General features: G+C 35.4%; 2 protein-coding genes across 2 annotated transcripts in view; both read right to left on the minus strand.

The window, feature by feature from the left end:
- LOC144970342 (uncharacterized) overlaps positions 1 to 960 on the minus strand; it is a 1,767-nt gene extending 807 nt beyond the window's left edge. Inside the window, exons 1-2 of the mRNA XM_078909879.1 lie at positions 456 to 960; positions 1 to 367 (exon numbers count right to left, since the gene is read on the minus strand). The exon at positions 1 to 367 is cut by the window's left edge and continues 807 nt beyond it. Coding sequence (XP_078766005.1) covers positions 1 to 336 — 336 coding nt within the window. The 5' untranslated portion in view covers positions 337 to 367; positions 456 to 960. The remainder of the gene's footprint in view (positions 368 to 455) is intronic.
- LOC144971734 (glutamate receptor 4-like) overlaps positions 1 to 17,863 on the minus strand; it is a 122,823-nt gene extending 104,960 nt beyond the window's left edge. Inside the window, exons 1-2 of the mRNA XM_078912808.1 lie at positions 17,670 to 17,863; positions 7,003 to 7,316 (exon numbers count right to left, since the gene is read on the minus strand). Of these exons, the coding sequence (XP_078768934.1) occupies positions 7,003 to 7,096 (94 nt within the window). The 5' untranslated portion in view covers positions 7,097 to 7,316; positions 17,670 to 17,863. The remainder of the gene's footprint in view (positions 1 to 7,002; positions 7,317 to 17,669) is intronic.
- Positions 17,864 to 20,130: the final 2,267 nt, after the last annotated feature.

The raw sequence follows: 20,130 nt of genomic DNA on the forward strand, positions 1-20,130 counted from the left end.
TTTGTTTATTTTCTTCACATCGTTAGTCAGTTGGTTTTGGAAGTTGTTATTTTTGTTTTTGAACTGCACACTTTGAATGAGATCTGAAAGTCCGTCTTCTAATTTTTTTAATTCAGGTATTGGGGGGGGTGAATTTGTAGAGTTGAAGCCGTACGTTTTTTTGTGGGTAGTTTCTAAATGTGGGTTCAGAAAAAAGAATGTTCTCCATCGTAGATTCTTGACAAATGTTTCTGTTCTTGCTATTAGTGATTTAATGTAAGATTTTCTGTTGCAGGTAGGGATATTCTTTGTAGAATATGGGAACGTAGTAGGTCTAAGTTGTGGCGTAGTATCCATTTTGTGTCTAAGAGTGCTCAACGGTGCGGAGCTGTGTATTGAATCGTGTTTGATACAAATATGGTACGAAAAGTGCTCGACATGTAGTAATGGAGCGAATTATTATTTAAAATATTTACCACAATGTTTGGGGCAGTCTACATCAATGTTTCAGGCTTAATTTGCCATCTTCAGGACTGAGTTGTTTTGTTGACTGTTGTTGATTCTTGAAGTGGTTCCGGTTTGAAGTTAATTAAGAGGAATTTGCGCCGATGGGGACACTTTCCGTAGATCTCATTTTTCATGTTGAGTGTGGCTTCATGAGGTTGTTTGATTATAGTATATTTTTCTTCCAGGCATAAGCTACATTGTTTTGATGTTGGTGTGTATCCTGTTGCTTTAGATAAAATTTTCCATGAAATGTTGTGGTCTATTTTGTTGTCTTTTAATTTCCAAATATGTTCGCTGAGTTTTGTGGATGTTTTTTTGTTAGTGTTTCTAAATGTTGAGGTGTGGAGGTTGTATCTTGTTTTGAAATTATTTTCTGTTAGTCCTACATATTTTTCTTGCTTGTTTGTTTTAGTTTCTGTGACTGTGGCTTGGTAAATTAAACTTGATTCTAAGCATTGTTTGTTTAGCGGGCAATGTTCTTTATTTCTGCAGTTGCATTTTCGGACTCTACATCCTGTCACAACTACAACATACACACACATACATCGGCCTCTATAGAGATGACGGACTCGCTATAACCAACAGACGACCAAGAGCGAACGAAAACATCAAAAAACATATCTGTAAAATATTCCAAAACAACAATTTGAAAATCACAATAGAAGCAAACAAAAAAACAGTTGACTTCCTCGACATCACATTCGACATAAAATCCAATTCATTCCAACCGTTCAGAAAACCAAACAACACCATTAGCTACATTAATAAAAACAGCAACCACCCCCGTCCCGTCATTGAAAACATACCAAAAAACATAGCACTGAGGGTGAGCAAACTTTCGGAAAACAGAGAGATATTCAACGTCGCAGCCACCCCCTACAAAGAAGCACTCACAAAAAGTGGATACAACACACCATTTTTATACACAGACGCCTCCCTCTCATGTAAACACCAACACACAAGTGAAGAACGTAAAACAAGAAAACGACACATAACTTGGTTCAACCCACCTTTCGACATAAACGTCAGCACAAACATAGGACAGCAGTTCCTGAAGTTAATTGATACACACTTTCCAAAAAACCACAAGCTACATAAAATTATCAACAGGAATACCATAAAAATAAGTTACTCGTGTATGCGCAACATAGAACAAATAATTTCAAGCCACAACAAAAAAATATTAATAAACCACCGACAAGAGCAAAACCCACCCACTAGAAAATGCAACTGCAGAAATAAAGAACATTGCCCGCTAAACAAACAATGCTTAGAATCAAGTTTAATTTACCAAGCCACAGTCACAGAAACTAAAACAAACAAGCAAGAAAAATATGTAGGACTAACAGAAAATAATTTCAAAACAAGATACAACCTCCACACCTCAACATTTAGAAACACTAACAAAAAAACATCCACAAAACTCAGCGAACATATTTGGAAATTAAAAGACAACAAAATAGACCACAACATTTCATGGAAAATTTTATCTAAAGCAACAGGATACACACCAACATCAAAACAATGTAGCTTATGCCTGGAAGAAAAATATACTATAATCAAACAACCTCATGAAGCCACACTCAACATGAAAAATGAGATCTACGGAAAGTGTCCCCATCGGCGCAAATTCCTCTTAATTAACTTCAAACCGGAACCACTTCAAGAATCAACAACAGTCAACAAAACAACTCAGTCCTGAAGATGGCAAATTAAGCCTGAAACATTGATGTAGACTGCCCCAAACATTGTGGTAAATATTTTAAATAATAATTCGCTCCATTACTACATGTCGAGCACTTTTCGTACCATATTTGTATCAAACACGATTCAATACACAGCTCCGCACCGTTGAGCACTCTTAGACACAAAATGGATACTACGCCACAACTTAGACCTACTACGTTCCCATATTCTACAAAGAATATCCCTACCTGCAACAGAAAATCTTACATTAAATCACTAATAGCAAGATAGAAACATTTGTCAAGAATCTACGATGGAGAACATTCTTTTTTCTGAACCCACATTTAGAAACCACCCACAAAAAAACGTACGGCTTCAACTCTACAAATTCACCCCCCCCCCCCCCCCCCCAATACCTGAATTAAAAAAAATTAGAAGACGGACTTTCAGATCTCATTCAAAGTGTGCAGTTCAAAAACAAAAATAACAACTTCCAAAACCAACTGACTAACGATGTGAAGAAAATAAACAAAGAAAAACAACTTCTGATACCAGCCGACAAATCCAACAACTATTATAAAATGACACCTGAGGAATATGATAAAATGATACACAAACAAATCAACAAAGACTATAAGAAAGACAGAACACATAGAACCGAAGAGATCACAAAAGAAGATAAGAATATAGCGAACAGACTTGACCTTAGCGATCGAATCGATATAGCACCAAGAAGAGAAGCGTTCATCACATTAAAAGATCACAAGCCTGACTTCAAAAATAATCCAAAATGTAGACTAATAAATCCACACAAATCTGAAATTGGAAAAATCAGCAAAAAGATATTAGAAAAAATAAATAAAAACGTCAAAGAAGCAACTAAATTCAACCAGTGGAAAAACACCGATGAAGTCATCGAATGGTTCAAAAATATCCAAAACAAAGAAAACTGCACCTTCATCTCTTTCGACATTTGCGATTTTTACCCCTCCATCACTCCAGACTTACTAAACAAAGCATTGGAATTCGCAGCAAAATACACCAACATCACAGAAGAGGAAAAACACATCATCAAACACACCAAGCACAGCACACTATACTACGACAACACACCTTGGACAAAGCGACACAATGATTTCGACGTAACAATGGGTTCGTTCGACGGTGCTGAAACATGCGAACTGGTCGGACTCTACATCCTGTCACAACTACAACATACACACACATACATCGGCCTCTATAGAGATGACGGACTCGCTATAACCAACAGACGACCAAGAGCGAACGAAAACATCAAAAAACATATCTGTAAAATATTTCAAAACAACAATTTGAAAATCACAATAGAAGCAAACAAAAAAACAGTTGACTTCCTCGACATCACATTCGACATAAAATCCAATTCATTCCAACCGTTCAGAAAACCAAACAACACCATTAGCTACATTAATAAAAACAGCAACCACCCCCGTCCCGTCATTGAAAACATACCAAAAAACATAGCACTGAGGGTGAGCAAACTTTCGGAAAACAGAGAGATATTCAACGTCGCAGCCACCCCCTACAAAGAAGCACTCACAAAAAGTGGATACAACACACCATTTTTATACACAGACGCCTCCCTCTCATGTAAACACCAACACACAAGTGAAGAACGTAAAACAAGAAAACGACACATAACTTGGTTCAACCCACCTTTCGACATAAACGTCAGCACAAACATAGGACAGCAGTTCCTGAAGTTAATTGATACACACTTTCCAAAAAACCACAAGCTACATAAAATTATCAACAGGAATACCATAAAAATAAGTTACTCGTGTATGCGCAACATAGAACAAATAATTTCAAGCCACAACAAAAAAATATTAATAAACCACCGACAAGAGAAAAACCCACCCACTAGAAAATGCAACTGCAGAAATAAAGAACATTGCCCGCTAAACAAACAATGCTTAGAATCAAGTTTAATTTACCAAGCCACAGTCACAGAAACTAAAACAAACAAGCAAGAAAAATATGTAGGACTAACAGAAAATAATTTCAAAACAAGATACAACCTCCACACCTCAACATTTAGAAACACTAACAAAAAAACATCCACAAAACTCAGCGAACATATTTGGAAATTAAAAGACAACAAAATAGACCACAACATTTCATGGAAAATTTTATCTAAAGCAACAGGATACACACCAACATCAAAACAATGTAGCTTATGCCTGGAAGAAAAATATACTATAATCAAACACACTCATGAAGCCACACTCAACATGAAAAATGAGATCTACGGAAAGTGTCCCCATCGGCGCAAATTCCTCTTAATTAACTTCAAACCGGAACCACTTCAAGAATCAACAACAGTCAACAAAACAACTCAGTCCTGAAGATGGCAAATTAAGCCTGAAACATTGATGTAGACTGCCCCAAACATTGTGGTAAATATTTTAAATAATAATTCGCTCCATTACTACATGTCGAGCACTTTTCGTACCATATTTGTATCAAACACGATTCAATATATATATATATATATATATATACATAAATCACTCTTCCGCTCTATCGATCTGTCTATCTATCTATCGATTTATCTATCCATTCCTATATCTATCACTCTCTTGTTATTCCTCTCTCTCTCGGGTTTTTTAAAGTTGTGGCTCTAATATTTTGGGAAAGTCCATCTTTTTTCTTTGTTTTGTTGTTTGTGTGTGTGTGTATTTTGTTTGTGTGTTTGTGTGTGTGTGTGTTTTGTTTGTGTATGTGTGTGTGTGTGTGTGTTTGTTTGTGTGTTTTGGTTCCGGCTATTTAAAATTGTGGCTCTAATATTTTGGGAAAGTCCATCTCATATCATAAATCAAAGAGGGCCATCTCTGGATTGATGGCATTCGTATGACCACGAACTCCAATTACTTCGGTTTGTTGTTGTTTTGTTTTGTTTTGTTTTGTTTGTTTTTTTTGGGGGGTTAGGAGGGGGTATTTTAGTGGGGGGGTTTTTATGTTGATTTGTTCGTGTGTTTTTTATACCATTGTAGCATTAAGTCTTTTTTTTTTTTTGGAAATCCCTAGAGCAGAAAAAAGCCTAAAAGATCAAATCGGTGGGGCAGCGAAGGGAAGGAAGCACGATTACCATGGACCTTACTGAGGAAAATGGCCTACAACCCTGCAAGCTAGAGGAGTACCTACAGTTGCAGGTCGATGTCCCACCAGGGATCAAGACGAGGAATTAGTCAAGTCGAATCTACTGACAGTTTGCCATTGATCTTCATCTGATGCTATTATTAATGCCTAGCCCTTTTACATAACACACTTTTACATAACCAATGTTATGCTAATATCATAATATGTAGATATGACACAAAAACATTATTAAACAACACAAAGGAACCAAAGACAGACGATCAAGACAACAATTTCAAATTGTAAAGAAAAAAACATGCCCAACCCATACCAAAAAAAATCAGACTAAATGGAAGTAGAAAAACATCACAGCCCAGACGAAAAACAATGTGATTTTTCTTCACTCTTTAATAACATGTAGATATGAGACAATAATATGTTCACGTTTCCTAATTCATTCGATGTTTTCTTTAGCCTACATTTAATTATTAGTTTTACCAACCATACTATCTTCTATAATGAATTTAATTATCTCAATGCTGTCTTGTGTGTGGCAATTCGTCGGAGATTTTTTGATGATCTACATTTTCAGACGTGACAATATCAATATCAAATATTGGATACATTTAGTCCAACAAGAAAGAAAGAAAGTAAGAAAGCAATAAAATAAGAAATACGTATGATCCTTGAACCAGTTAATTGTCGTACTCTGGAAAAAAACGCGTATTTCAAAATTTGGCCAGACTTTGTGAAGTCCCAGGTTTGAGAGTTTTTGTCAAGATTATGGCCATTTAAATCGGTCGATATTTGAAGGATGGGTTCTCTGGCCATTTTTTTAACGACCAGAGTACGTCAGATAACTGGTGACATTCCAAATATTGATGGATTAAAAGCTTTTCATAGTTAGTTTTTTTTTTTTTTTTTTATACTGACGTTTGTGGTGAAAAGATTGTCGCACGCGTTTAACTTTGATATGAGGTCACTTATTTCAAATCCTGATTTGATTAGCTGCTTTTGGTGAATACTTGTTTCCAATCGTTGATAGCGTCAATCTTGTCAAAAACAAATGTTGAAGTATCTTAAATTTTTAATGTGTATGGTTATATCTGTATCTTGTAAAAGGAGATGAAGAAGAAGAAAAAGAAGAAGAAGAAGAAGAAGAAGAAGAAGAAGAAGAAGAAGAAGAAGAAGAAGAAGAAGAAGAAGAAGAAGAGGAGTAGAAGTATGGGAAGTTGGAATAGAAGCAATATAGGAGGTGGGGGAGAAGGATGGGTAGTCGAAGCAGAAGTATAAGAGTAGCGGAGGAGGAGAATAAGATGACGATGATGATGATGACGATGATGATGATGATGATGATGATGATGATGACGATGATAATAACGATGATGATGATGCTGATAATTATAATAATAATAATAATAAAGTTTATTTGTATAGCGCCCAATCCCGTTGACAAAACAGCTCTAGGCCATGATGATGATGATGATGATGATGATGATGATGATGATGATGATGATGATGATGATGATTGTTATCATTATTATTATTAATAATATTATTATTATTAATATTATTATTATTATTATTATTATTATTATTATTATTATTATTATTATTATTATCATTATTATTATTATTGATATTATTATTATTATTATCATTATCATTAATATTATCTTAATGATGACCATGATGACAGCAGCTACTTACCCAGTGGAATTTGTCCGTTGTATCCATGGCTAACATCCTTCATCTGGCACATGAAAACAAGCAAGAGGCTCACAGCCAAGACACCCGTATCCATTGTGCGAACGAGACACTTTCTCAATGATATCACTAATGCTTCACCTAAGAGCTGCTTGTAAACTATAATTTATCATTTTTGATGTCACTGTCAGAGAACTAGTTCACGTTCACGTCTCACGTTGCCAGCAACACATTGCTAGATGAAGGTTGATTATAAGAAAACATCAACACAACGTCGTTCATAGTAGACGTTGTTGCACTTTTTATGTTATTCCTCACTAGACAGGATTAGAATTTCAGTATTTCATTAATTAATTTGGTTTTTGTATTTGAAATGAATATGATTTTGAGTTGGCTTTGTTTCCTCTACTGATTATACATTATACATTATTTCTGACACCCTACAATGGTTGTCAATTCATGCCATGTTTAGACTGCTTTCCAACCACCTGGCTTTACCTTTTTGTTTGTTTTTGTTTGTTTAACTTGATTTTTTGTTTGGTATTTGTTTTTGTTTTGTGTGTTTTGTTTTGACTTTTGTTTGTTTTTAGGGGGGGGGGGTGTTGATTTATTTTATTAATCTGATTATTTTATCTTTATATAGTTTAAATATTTTTATTTTTTGCATTATAACTTTATATGTCCTTTCATTCATCTTTTTAAAACTATTCTTTTCTTTTCTTGCAGAAAAAACTATAATTTAAGTCACTAGTTTTACTTGATTATCCAGTGATTACTTATTTTTTACTTTTTAAATGAAGAGATTACATCAGATTTCGGACATGCAATGATGATGCTGTATCTCATTCCCGAAAAAAAGCCTTACCTTTTCAACGTTGACACAAATTATTCATTGACCTGGCTTTATCCATTTCTTGTGTAATGTAAATGTTGCTGCTCGAAGCTCGAAAAAGTAAATAACAATGTGAAATTGAATGTAAGCTTCATTTTAATATACGAAAACAGATCAAACGGACGTTTCGGGTTTCCCCCTTTATAAACAAAACAGGATGAATGAAACACTAAGACATTCTGTAGTGTTTCATTCATCCTGTTTTGTTGATAAAGGGGAAACCCGAAACGTCCATTTTATCTGTTTTCGTATATTAAATTGACGCTTACATTCAATTTCACGTTGTTATTTATCCATTTGTTGTGTCACTTTCAGCAAAAAGTCGGAGATACAACGTGGAGCAAATAAACCAGGATTTAAAGCATTAACATCTTAATCTGACGCGTTAAAAACAAGGAAGAATTCTAAGTCATTTGCATTTCGTTCATGCTTGTATTCGTGCATAGAAATGCCAGATGTCATTTTCGGCCAAATCATTCAATATTAAAAGCTGATCTTAGCACAATTACACACTGAGCAGGAATGACAGATGTAATGTAACATACTTTTTGTGCCAAGAAAAATGAGGAAATAAAGTGCGGTTATCCCAAACTTTAAAACCTTAAAGTAAAAAAATTAAGGAGCAGGCACCGGTGTAAGATGTGGCTATGTGGTCAAATGGTATTGACACTCGCTTTCGGATCGGAAGGTTCTGAGATCAAGCCTCGCTTGGCGCATAGTTGAGACCTTGGAAAAGTCTTTTTACTCACATTCTCTCACCGTGTAAACAGCATTGTCTCTATCGAAAAAAGAAATTGTATTATCGCCTAACAGGCGTCATGTCTCGTTCTACATGTTACATGTTGTTGTTGGTCGGGAACCCCTCGTAAAGCGCTTTGAGCACATTAAGTGGATATTGCTCTATATATATATATTTTTTAATTTTGTAAGATAAAGATCTTTCATACATACTTGTTCAGATCTTTATTTTTAAAACCTTAAATAGATCTAAATACTTGGTTTCATACAATTCGGTTTAAAAAAACGAAAGATTCTTCTCTTTAATAAAATGATCTTTTTTTCTCTGAAATAATTGCGAATGCATTCCGATGGTGTAATGACATGTCGCTCGCCTTAGGTTCAGAGATAGTGAGGTCGAATCACTGTGAAAACACAAGATTTATTTTCAATTACGACCTCTGATTCTTTTTATTGCGACAAAAAAATACTTTTGTTTTCTTATTTTGTTCAGCTGATAGACTTTTTGACGTGTTCGGGTCATCTTAACCTAGCCGTTTATGAATCAAAGATTTTCTGGCCAAAATTATGAGAAAAAGGGTTTATTTTCTTTTCTTTTTTTTTTTTTTTTTGGTCACCTCACGGCATAATATTATAGCTATATCGTAGACGGGCTTTATAAAAAGAGACCCTTTTCCTTTATTTTATTTAACATGGGATGCTATTTACAGAGCATTTAACTAAAACTTCATTTACATTGAAACTAACATCAATATAACGACTATGACAGATTCACACGTAAAATCTAATTTGAAAAAGGAATGGTAGCTCTAGTTGTAACAAATTAATTTGTGTAATTATGTTATTGGTTTATCGGGCCTGGCAATGATGTTGTGTGTTTGATTCCCTTGATAGCGTTGCTTTATCAACACTTAATCAAACTAGCCCGAGGCTGGCTGCATCCATTTCTCATTTCAGTTTCCTTATTTATTTGTCAAACTTCCGTGGTTGTTTTTAAACATATAGATATGCCTCAGAATCTTAGTACATGTAATGCATAATATTGTTGTGAAAATGTTTTTATTGAGGGAATGTAGATGACACCTATTTCGATGCTTTGGTTTTGAGAGAATAATTAAGCTAACAGCCATTGTACAATAAAACTTAAGCATTTATATAGACCAATATCCACTAAATGTGCTTAAAGCGGTTTACAAGGGGTCCATAGGCAACAGCAACACTTAAAATCTAGGATGAGACATGACGCCTAGTAGGCGATATTACAATGATCAGTTACTCATTTTACGCCTGAGTACCGTGAGAGAATGTGAGTAAAGAGCCTTTTCCAATGAAACAGCTATGCGGCGCTCGGTAATCGAACTCAGGACCTTCCGATCCGAAGGTGAGTGCCATACCTATAGATAGTATGCGCTTGGCTAAGAAGCTCATAACATTGCTCCATCGATACATTATTACCATCCATTACATCAATCATAAATACATCCATACTGACTGGCGAAGTTCCATCGTGCTTTAAAAGTGCCCTCGTCAAACCACTTCTGAAGAAACCATCACTGGACCACAATATATTAAACAATTATCGTCCTGTATCAAATTTACCTTTTTTGTCAAAACTTTTGGAGAAGGTAGTTCTTACACAATTAACATCTCATCTTAAGAACAAACAGTTTGGAACAACCCTTTCAATCAGCCTACAAACATCAACACAGTACTGAAACGGCGCTTCTTAAAATCTTTAATGACTTGTTATGTAATGCTGATGCTAACAATATCAATGTATTATGCCTTTTAGATCTTTCAGCTGCCTTTGACACCATTGACCATGACATTTTGTTAAGAAGACTAGAAAATACGTTCGGCATAAAAGGAATTGCCCTTAAATGGTTTACATTATATTTACAGGATCGATGGCAGACTGTCGTGGTGAATGGTGCTCAGTCAGAACAAGTTTTACTAAATTTTGGAGTGCCACAAGGCTCTGTTCTTGGCCCTGTCCTTTTTACTGTATATATGCAGCCCCTTTCTAGTGTGATATCCAGATTCAATCTGAGTTATCATTTTTATGCAGATGATACGCAAATATATGAATCAGCACCTCTTAGTAATTTACAGTTCTTAATACAACGAATTACGAGCTGTTTTAATGAGATTAAATCTTGGATGTACCACAATAAGTTAAAATTAAATGATAGTAAAACTGAGATTTTAATGTGTGGAAGGCCGAGTATCCTTAAACAGGCTAATAAATCACCTATTACTCTGGGAAATAGCACAATAGAATTTTCAAATAAAGCAAAAAACCTTGGAGTCATCATTGATAAAGATCTTTCCATGACAAGCCATGTGAATAACACCATACAATCTATGTACATAGAAATGAAAAAAATAAGCAAAATTCGTAATTTAATACCGAAGCATATAACAGAACTTTTAATTAATTCCCTGGTTTTATCTAAATTGGACTATTGTAACTCCTTTGGGCGAATTTAGCTAAAGACAAAATTAGCAAACTTCAGGTTGCTCAAAATAACGCAGCCAGGCTCATTGTACGCAATAACAAAAAATACCCGTCAGCAACTCTTCTTCTCCGTGAGTTACATTGGCTTCCTGTGGAAAAAAGAGTTGCCTATAAGATTTGTACTGTTGTCTACAAATCCCTGAGCACGAACAGTCCCTCCTATATTAAAGACCTTCTAAACATATATGTCCCCAATAGAAACTTGAGGTCAAGCAATGACCAATCAATCCTTGTCAAACCTAAGCCATTGCGTAAAATAGGTGAACAGTCTTTTCAATTTTCGGCCCCCCATTTTTGGAACTCTCTCCCATCACACGTGAGATGCTCGGATTCGTTGACAACGTTCAAATCTCGCTTAAAGTTTTATCTTTTTACGTCATAATGTTGCAATATTATTTTCATATTTTGTTGTTGTTAAATTGAATTCGTATCACGTTTCCTTCACACTTGTCTCACTGTAATATGTTTTGTTTTATATCACTGTAAAGCGCTTAGAGCCTGTGACAACGGGGTAAAGCCCTATATAAATGCCATTTATTATTATTATTATTATTATTATTATTGCCATCAGGAAGTATAACGGATCAAAACACAAAACGATGTGTAACCATAAACGTTTATAGTCAGGTTAATATTGTTTAGTGAAAATTACTCACTATCGCGGATGGCAAAAAACAATAACAAAGACCCGAATGACGTCAACTTCGAACTATCTATAGACCACATAGCCGCACAAAGATGAGCCTGTGAATGTTTGTTCTTTACGTAAAAGGACAAATAGAAATGTTGTATATTCCTTAAGATGTAATAAGAATTTCCCCAACACCATAATTTACTCCTTTAAATTAATATGTAGTAAGAATCTCCCAAACCATAGTTTACTCCGTTAAAATGTAGCAAGATTCCCCCGATACCATGATTTACTCCTTTAAGATGTAGTAAGAATTGCCCCAAAACCATGGTTAACTGTAAAATGTAGTAGGAGTCCCCCAACATCATAATCTACTTTAAAATGTAGTAAGAATCTCCCAACACCATGGTTTTCTCCTTTACGGTGCTGTAAGAATTCCCCAACTCCATAGCTTTCTAAAATACAGAGATTAGCTACCAGTCTTCAGAGTTTTAAAAGGCTCTTCAAGACATTTTCAAAATGCATGGGTCATGGTTTTTAAAATGTGTGTTTGCATTCTAATCCTTAAATATTTTACACCTATTATCAAATCATATTTGTAGACATCGTCTATTTTAAATGTCTTATTACATATTGTATAAGCTCCGTGCGGCTTAAGTGAAAGACGTTACACAAATCTACTACTATTGCCATTAACACGACATGGTGTCCATAACTTAATGGTAGTAGATTTATAGTGAATAATGTTTAGATTACGGGGGCCCACTATTCCGGCTGGTCAATAAGTATTTTAGATAGCTATGGTGTTTTCATTACATTATACGATGTGTAATAAAAAGGTTGTCTGTAAATGTTACATTCCAAGTTATAAGAGAATATACGATTCTTACACTCTTGCTTTTTGGAATTCTGGACGTGTTCCCAACCGCCGCACGAGCTTGCGAATGCGCGTTGGGAACAAAGTTCGAATTCCAAAACGCAAGAGTGCACGAAATCTTTTATTCTACCCCTCAATCGATTCCGATTTCGTCATCTCTGAGTAAAAGAAATTTTCAGAAATATTTAAATGAAATCTGCTTCTTTTTTCAAGAATCTTATTTTAGTGAAATTCAACGTTTGATAATCTGAGGTCACAAATTATGATTGTAAACATGATATCATTACGCGTTACTATTTAGGGAGATGGGTGGAATAATATATAATTATGCACTATTGTAAAGAGCATTTTAAGGATAAGTCTAATATTCAGCCTTAAATAAAAGAACAGAGATAAGATCAAGGTTAAAATGATATAAATATATGAACGTTAAGCTTTTGTCACTTTGAGGAACTACATACATACATTGTCTCCGATAAACCATAAAAACTAAATCTCATTTATTTTTTTATTTACATTATTTGTTTATCTTATTGTCTATAAGTTCAGTTTTTAACATTTGAACGGACCCGACATCGTTCCAAGACGATGCGTCACAAATTAGCTATTGGTTGATGGATGCCTTAGCAAAATAGAAGTGAATGAAGATGGACTCAATGATTTGGTAATGGTGAGGGTCTTGTTAGCGATATGGAAATATAATCTAATAAATAACGACTAAGTCGCCTCTAGTTATGACTATTTGATACATGGAATGACATGATGGCTCTGATCGAGCCAGTACCAATTCTATGTGTTGGGCATTCCCGAGAGGGATTTATCTTGGCCTACTACTACTACTACTACAACTATTACTACTACTCTCTCTCTCTCTCTCTATCTATCTATCTCTCTCTTTCTTTCTTTCTTTCTTTCTTTATCTCTCTCCCTCTCTCTCTCTCTCTCTCTCTCTCCCTCTCTCTCTCTCCCTCTCTCTCTCTCTTTCTTTCTTTCTTTCTTTCTTTCTTTATTTATTTATTTCTCTTTCTCTAACTATATATAGTTCTCTCTCTCTCTCTCTCTCTCTCTCTCTCTCTCTCTCTCTCTCTCTCTCTCTCTCTCTCTCTCCCTTTCCCCTCTAGCTCTCACTTTTCTGCCCGCTCTCCCTCGAAGACATTTTTAATTTGTATGTAAATAATTATTATTATTATTGTCTGAAATATGACTGATGTCTTTATTGAAAATGTCAGTCTTAAAAGAAAGGGCTCAAAAAATAAAAAGGCCATAAATCGCGAGTATAAAATTCCATATTATGTGTCCTACTTTCAAGCAAAATAAGAAACCGGGGAGCAGGCACCGGTGTAAGATAAAGATCTGAACAGGTGTGTATGAAAGGTATCAGTCAAAGCAAGAAATAAAAATACAAAAAAAAAAAAACAGTCCCAAAAAACACTCTACCTCGATGGGGTTCGAATCGCTAATCAGAAGGTCTGAGGTACGATCCCCAATCGAGGTAGATTGTTTTTTTGGGATTGTTTTTTTTTTTTTTTTCGTGTTTAGCACCTTTCATACACACTTGTTCAGATCTTTATTTTCAAGCATGAAATTGAAATCACGTAAGTAGAAATGTGTCAGAACACAATAGAAAATAAAAACTATTGCAGTGATGAGGAGTTGAACCCATGACCCGATTGTTACGGCACTCTACGCCTGACCACTACAAAGGGTGGATAGCGTCGACTGCAAAGCCGTGTCCTGAGTTCAACTCCCCATCACCGCAAAAATTTTATTTTCTATTATTTTCTGGAACTTTTCTACTGACTTGATTTCTTGTTATTGTCAACATAAGTGTCTGCTCCACTCACTTTTCTAAATTGATTGACTTCGCGAAGTCCTAGGTTTGAGAGTTTTTTGCCAAGTTGAGGGTGATTTAAATCGATCGATATTTGAAGAAGAGTTTTCTGGACAAATTTTAGAATATGGGTTTTTCCAGAGTACGGCAGTATTGTTGTTGGGATTTTGTAAGTGTTGAGTTCTTCTCTATTTCCTTGTGTGACCGATGCCTACAGCACAAAGGAAATGACTGGAAAAAGACCTTATTCAGTAATGGTTTGTGTCTGTGTATGTGTGTGAGTGTGTGTGTGTGTGTGTGTGTGTGTGTGTCTTGTGATATCTGACTATAATCCAATAACTAACGACGTAGTCATCTCTTGTTGTATCTATTTGATATATGAACCGACATGATGGGTATTGATAGGGATCTGACTACCGATATTCTGTTTGTGGCATTCCCGAGAGGGTTTTTTTTAATCCCCCAATCCACCCCCTTAACCTTTCACGTCAATTCCTCCACTTGTTCAAAGGGGAAATTGGGAAGAAAAAAAAATGTTTCTAGCATGGGGGCGGGAGGGGGGGGGGGGGGGTAAGCACAGAAAAACAATGCAAGCAATTAATTTAACAATGTATTGGGAAAACTGTCAAGAATGAAAAAAAGAAAACAATAGATGCGTCAATTATTGAAATCATTAAAATTGAAATTGCTAATAGATATTAAAACGATCTGTATGTTATGAGTACGCATTATTAAATAAGGAACCACTCACACGGAATGCTAACCAAAGAAAAATAATAAAGATACTTGAGCTTTTAAAAAGCGCAATATCCGCTAAACGCGCTCAAAGCGCTTTACCAACAGCAACACGTAACATGTAAAACGAGACATGACGCCTGTTAGGCGATCTTACAATTTTTTTTTATCCGACAGGGACAACGCTGTTAACAATGTCAGGTACTCATGTTACACCTGAGTACGATGAGAGAATGTGAGTAAAGAGCCTTTTCCAAAGACTCAACTATGTGCCGAACGAGGCTCGTTACTCGTATTTCTATCTCTGCTTCATTAAAAAAAAATGTTAAAGGAAGGGGGGGGGGGCGCAGTGTGGCGGGGGGGGGGTGTAATGTGGCTCAGCGGTACGGTCTTTGCTTCGAACCCGAAAGGTACCGAGTTCGATCACCCGCCGCTGCGCGGTGTGGTCTTGAGCAAGTCACCTCGTCCTAGCTCAATTTGTGGCGCTGCATTGCGGCTGGCGCCTGCGTTATTCCAGTCTTCCCTTGGAATAGATCCTAGAGACAAATTTCGCCTATGGGATAAATAAAGGGAATTTCATTTATCTTTATATATTTTATTTGATACTGTTTCAGACACACTTTGTCAGATTTTTATCTTGCCCCTGCGCATGTCTGCTCTCCAATGTTACATTTCATTATGGATGGCATTAATATTTCATTTTAAATCATAATCAAATCAAATGAATATATTCTGTAAACTACTATATCAATGAAACAAATGTCTCTCTTTTTTTTTCTTTTTTTTTTTTTTTTTTTGTCTATATGGGATATTTTATTATCAACAATTTTTAATATAATAATTGTTATTCTTGACTTTGCATTGCCATGTGGATATATTTTATTACATTCAACGATGTGTAAAAAAAACTGTGTGTAAATGTTACATATCGATGTGCATATATATATATATATATATATATATATATATATATATATATATATATATATATATATATATATATATATATATATACATGCAGGTTTGACATGCGAACCTGTTTATGGGCCTAGTATAACATTGTTGTAATGGACGATATTTTGGTCATTTTTTAAAATTTCCATTACAACAATGAACTTATAAGGAATTGGATCTTCAGACCTGCAAATAAGGTCATGTCGTTGCATGTCAATCTTTTTGAGAAATTAGGGAGCAGGCATTTGTGTAAGATGAAGATCTGAGAGGTGATCCCCAGTCGAGGAAGACTGGTTTTTGGGGATGTTTTGTTTCTTGTATTTTTCTTTCTTGCCTTGTTTGGTAGCTTTCATACCCACTTGTTGTTCAGATCATATCAATCTATTTGAGATTATGTAATTAGTTACTGTTGTCTAAGGTATTTAAAGGATAAGTCCTAGATTCCGATTTAAATTATATAAGATGAATTAAAGTCAAAATGATAAAATAAACATCGCCTTTGAGCTGTTGCCATTTTCAGGAATATATCATGGTTTGCAAACAAAACAAACAAAAAAAAAACAAAAAAAACATTGCATTGCTTAAAAAAATCAGCGTTAGTTTTTTGATAGAGCAATACCCACTAAACATGCTCAAATCGCTTTGTGGCTGATATATTTATGAATTGGTTTCTGAGTGATTTTATTTCCACTCAATCATAAATCAAGTATGTCAGTCAATTTGTGACGCATTTAGGTCAATCTGTTATTTTAACGAAATGGAGTTTGAATTTAAAATAATCAGACTTAAAGAGTTCAATCAATTTCCGAAATTTAGAGACAAAACCTACTCTTCTCAATGGATGCACTCAACTCAGGTATGAATGTGTACTTAGCCACAGATAGTGAGATATTCTAAGTATGTACGTACGAAAATAACGCCGTTTAGGCCACTGGTATAGAATGGAGTGTTCGATATGGTCTGCTGAGGGAATAAATTAAACATTGTAAAGCTTATTTAGCATTGTTAATCAATGGAAATGAGCCGTATAAATATTCATATTCATTTACTTATTTTTTATATTTATTTATTCATTTATCTATTTATCTATTTTATTTGATTCACATTTTACAAGTAAGCGAAATTTAAAAATTAATACCATTTTGAGGCGATTGGTCACAAATGGGTTTTATTAATTATTTTACTTTTACTCTATTTTATGTTTAAAGTTACTTTCAGTCGTCTCTCTCTCCCTCTCTCTCTCTCTCTCTCTCTCTCTCTCTCTCTCTCTCTCTCTCTCTCTCTCTCTCCCTCTCTCTTTCTCGATGTTTTTGTGACAATAAAATATCAAAAGAATGATTCAATCTGGTCAGAATAAATTAGTTTTAAAATATCTATTTCCACTTTCTATTTCTCATAGTCTCTTGTTGCAACAGGATAAGCTCGTAAAGCATGGTGGAGATCAGTTTTTGCATTATGTGATTTTTTCTTTGTCATTCTAATATTTTTTTTTACCCCACTCAATGCTTCCTTTACTTTTAGATGAATAAATCCCAACAGTAAATTTAAAGCACAAGATGAGAAAACACGAACACGCACACTGGTAATAATAAAAGTCCAAATCCACATTATACCACCCGAGATGGGTGTTTTCAATAAAATGGGTGTTTTCCAACACTTTTGATGAGTGGTAAGTGAATACCACCGCTCTCAACGGATCGATGAGGAATGTACGTGCAAGCCATTGTTCTCATCGGGCAACAACGGGCGGCCTGCCATGGACCGACGCCTCTCCGGCCTTCTCCTTGGCCCGCATCCTTCTACCCGCTTGGCACCGGCCGTCCGTCCGTTCGTCCGTCGGCGGTGCCGCCGCCATACACAGCAAAACGGTGCTTTTTTTTTTTTTTTTTTTTTGGAGGGGGGAAAAAGGGTGATTTGTTGTTAAACACGATTTACGGCAAAATGCTGGAGGGGAAAAAGTAATTGAAACTTTCAGGCCGGGAGTTTTTATGGCAGATTACGAAAATTGATAATGCCTGTTCTTGCGCTGATTGAAGTTAGTCCTCGTGGCTAAGAAATTAGGCCGGAAGAAGTATTAGTCTTTAGAAGCTTTAAGCTCGTAAAACAAAGAATAAAAAGAAAAAGTAGTCCGTCAAAATCCCATGACGCAGTAGTTCACGTATGTTTTTATAGCGCTAAACGGACAATAGCAATTTCTTATTACCCTTTTGATAGGACTCTAATCTATCTCAAATTACATTTCGCAATACCTAAAAGAAAAGAAAAAATACCAAGCTAGCCAATGAATGTTTGAGTTGATAGGGAGGACCCCTGTCAGAAATTAATAATGGCACCTGGGATCGATACCCATCCCTTGGCTTGTAGATCGAGTGCTCTACAAACTGAGCCATCAGGACCCTAATTTAAGACTTTTCGAGCAGTATTTTTTTTCTGGGTTTTTCTTTTGGCTTCCCTTTGATGTGATGCTAGTTCATTGCAAAGCACTTCCATCACGTCAAACAGGTCCAGCTACCCAATCCAATCACTGCTGTTTTGACATAAGAGTAAAGAAAACTTCGACCAATGGTAGTGTTCTTTGCGTTGAACGCTCTTCTTACAGAGCTATAAAGTCCCTGCAAAAATAGGCCCAGAATTTACATCACTAAACTTAATGGATCATCATCATTATCATCATTGTTACATATCCTCGAAGTGTTAAGAAATTGACTACTTTTTTAAACAACTCCTTTTAAACACATTTTAGGGACGTCGAATTAAAACAAACAAATAACAAGGCAAACAAGGTAATTTACCTCGTCACAATTCATTGAAAACACGCGATTTTTAGCGGACAATGACAAAGTAAATATTTGTGGACAATGGCAATTAAGGATCAACAATGAAAAATAGTGTAGTTCCTGTCCGTAATCCTACTAATGATCGGAATGATGAATTTTCATTATTCGGCATCTTTGAAATCATTTTCTTGATCCCAATAGCTCAGCTGGTAGAGCACTTACTTCCCACACAAAGAAAACGGGAAGTAAACCTTTGTTCTGACTTCACCTTTCCATCTGGCAGTGAATGGGTAGCTAGGTTTATTATATCTGGTGGAAATCACTCTGTGATTAACTAGCCTCTTATCCAAAAGGAAGCTTGCATCTGATATTGCTTGAGAAACAAGGATAAACTCCGGCTTATTGGGCATATAATATGGCTCTGAAGAACCACTCTTTTCTAATAATCCCAACCCTCAATTCAAATATTGGAAGCAAAATGAGCAAGTCCTGGACAAAATCCTTGAATTCTCGTAAACTCTATTTTCAACCAGAAATATCCACAAGGATCCAAGTCAATGGTAACCTTTAAAATAATGAATGGTAAGTTTAAAAATTGATCTTTTATCATGTATAGAGCAACATCCACTAAACGTGCTCAAAGGTCCCTGGGCAATAGCATCACTTAACATGTAAGACGGGACTTGACGCCTGTTAGGGCGATATTACAAAAAAAAAATTCGGACAAAGACAGCGCTGCTAATGGCCAGGTACTCATTTTACGGTGAGATAGTGTGAGTTAAGAGCCTTTTCCAAGGACTCAACGATGTGCCATGCGAGGCTTGAGGACCTTCCTATCCGAAAGCGAGTGCCATACCCCTAGAAAGTTACAAGATAACGCTAAAGACGCCGTAAACTTGAGATAAGACAACATGACTCCAGTCAACTCAGCAACAATACACACAATTTATGTTTCATATAATTTAGGAGAAACAAAAACCTTATTCAACTAATCAAACAAATAGCCAAATTGGAAAATATTTATAAGAATGATACCTACTCGTTTATCACTTGTTTTACTTCTTAGCACGCATTTCAGATCATTTTTTCAACAACAAATCTACGTACTTTTGTTTGTTTGTTTTGTTGGGTTTTTTCTCACTATTTACCTATGTTGTTGTGATGTTATTCTCTCTCTC

This window comes from Berghia stephanieae, chromosome 4 (assembly GCF_034508935.2).
Source record: "Berghia stephanieae isolate SIO BIC M18660-M18661 chromosome 4, UCSD_Bste_1.3, whole genome shotgun sequence".
Classification (NCBI taxonomy): Eukaryota; Metazoa; Mollusca; class Gastropoda; order Nudibranchia; family Aeolidiidae; genus Berghia; species Berghia stephanieae.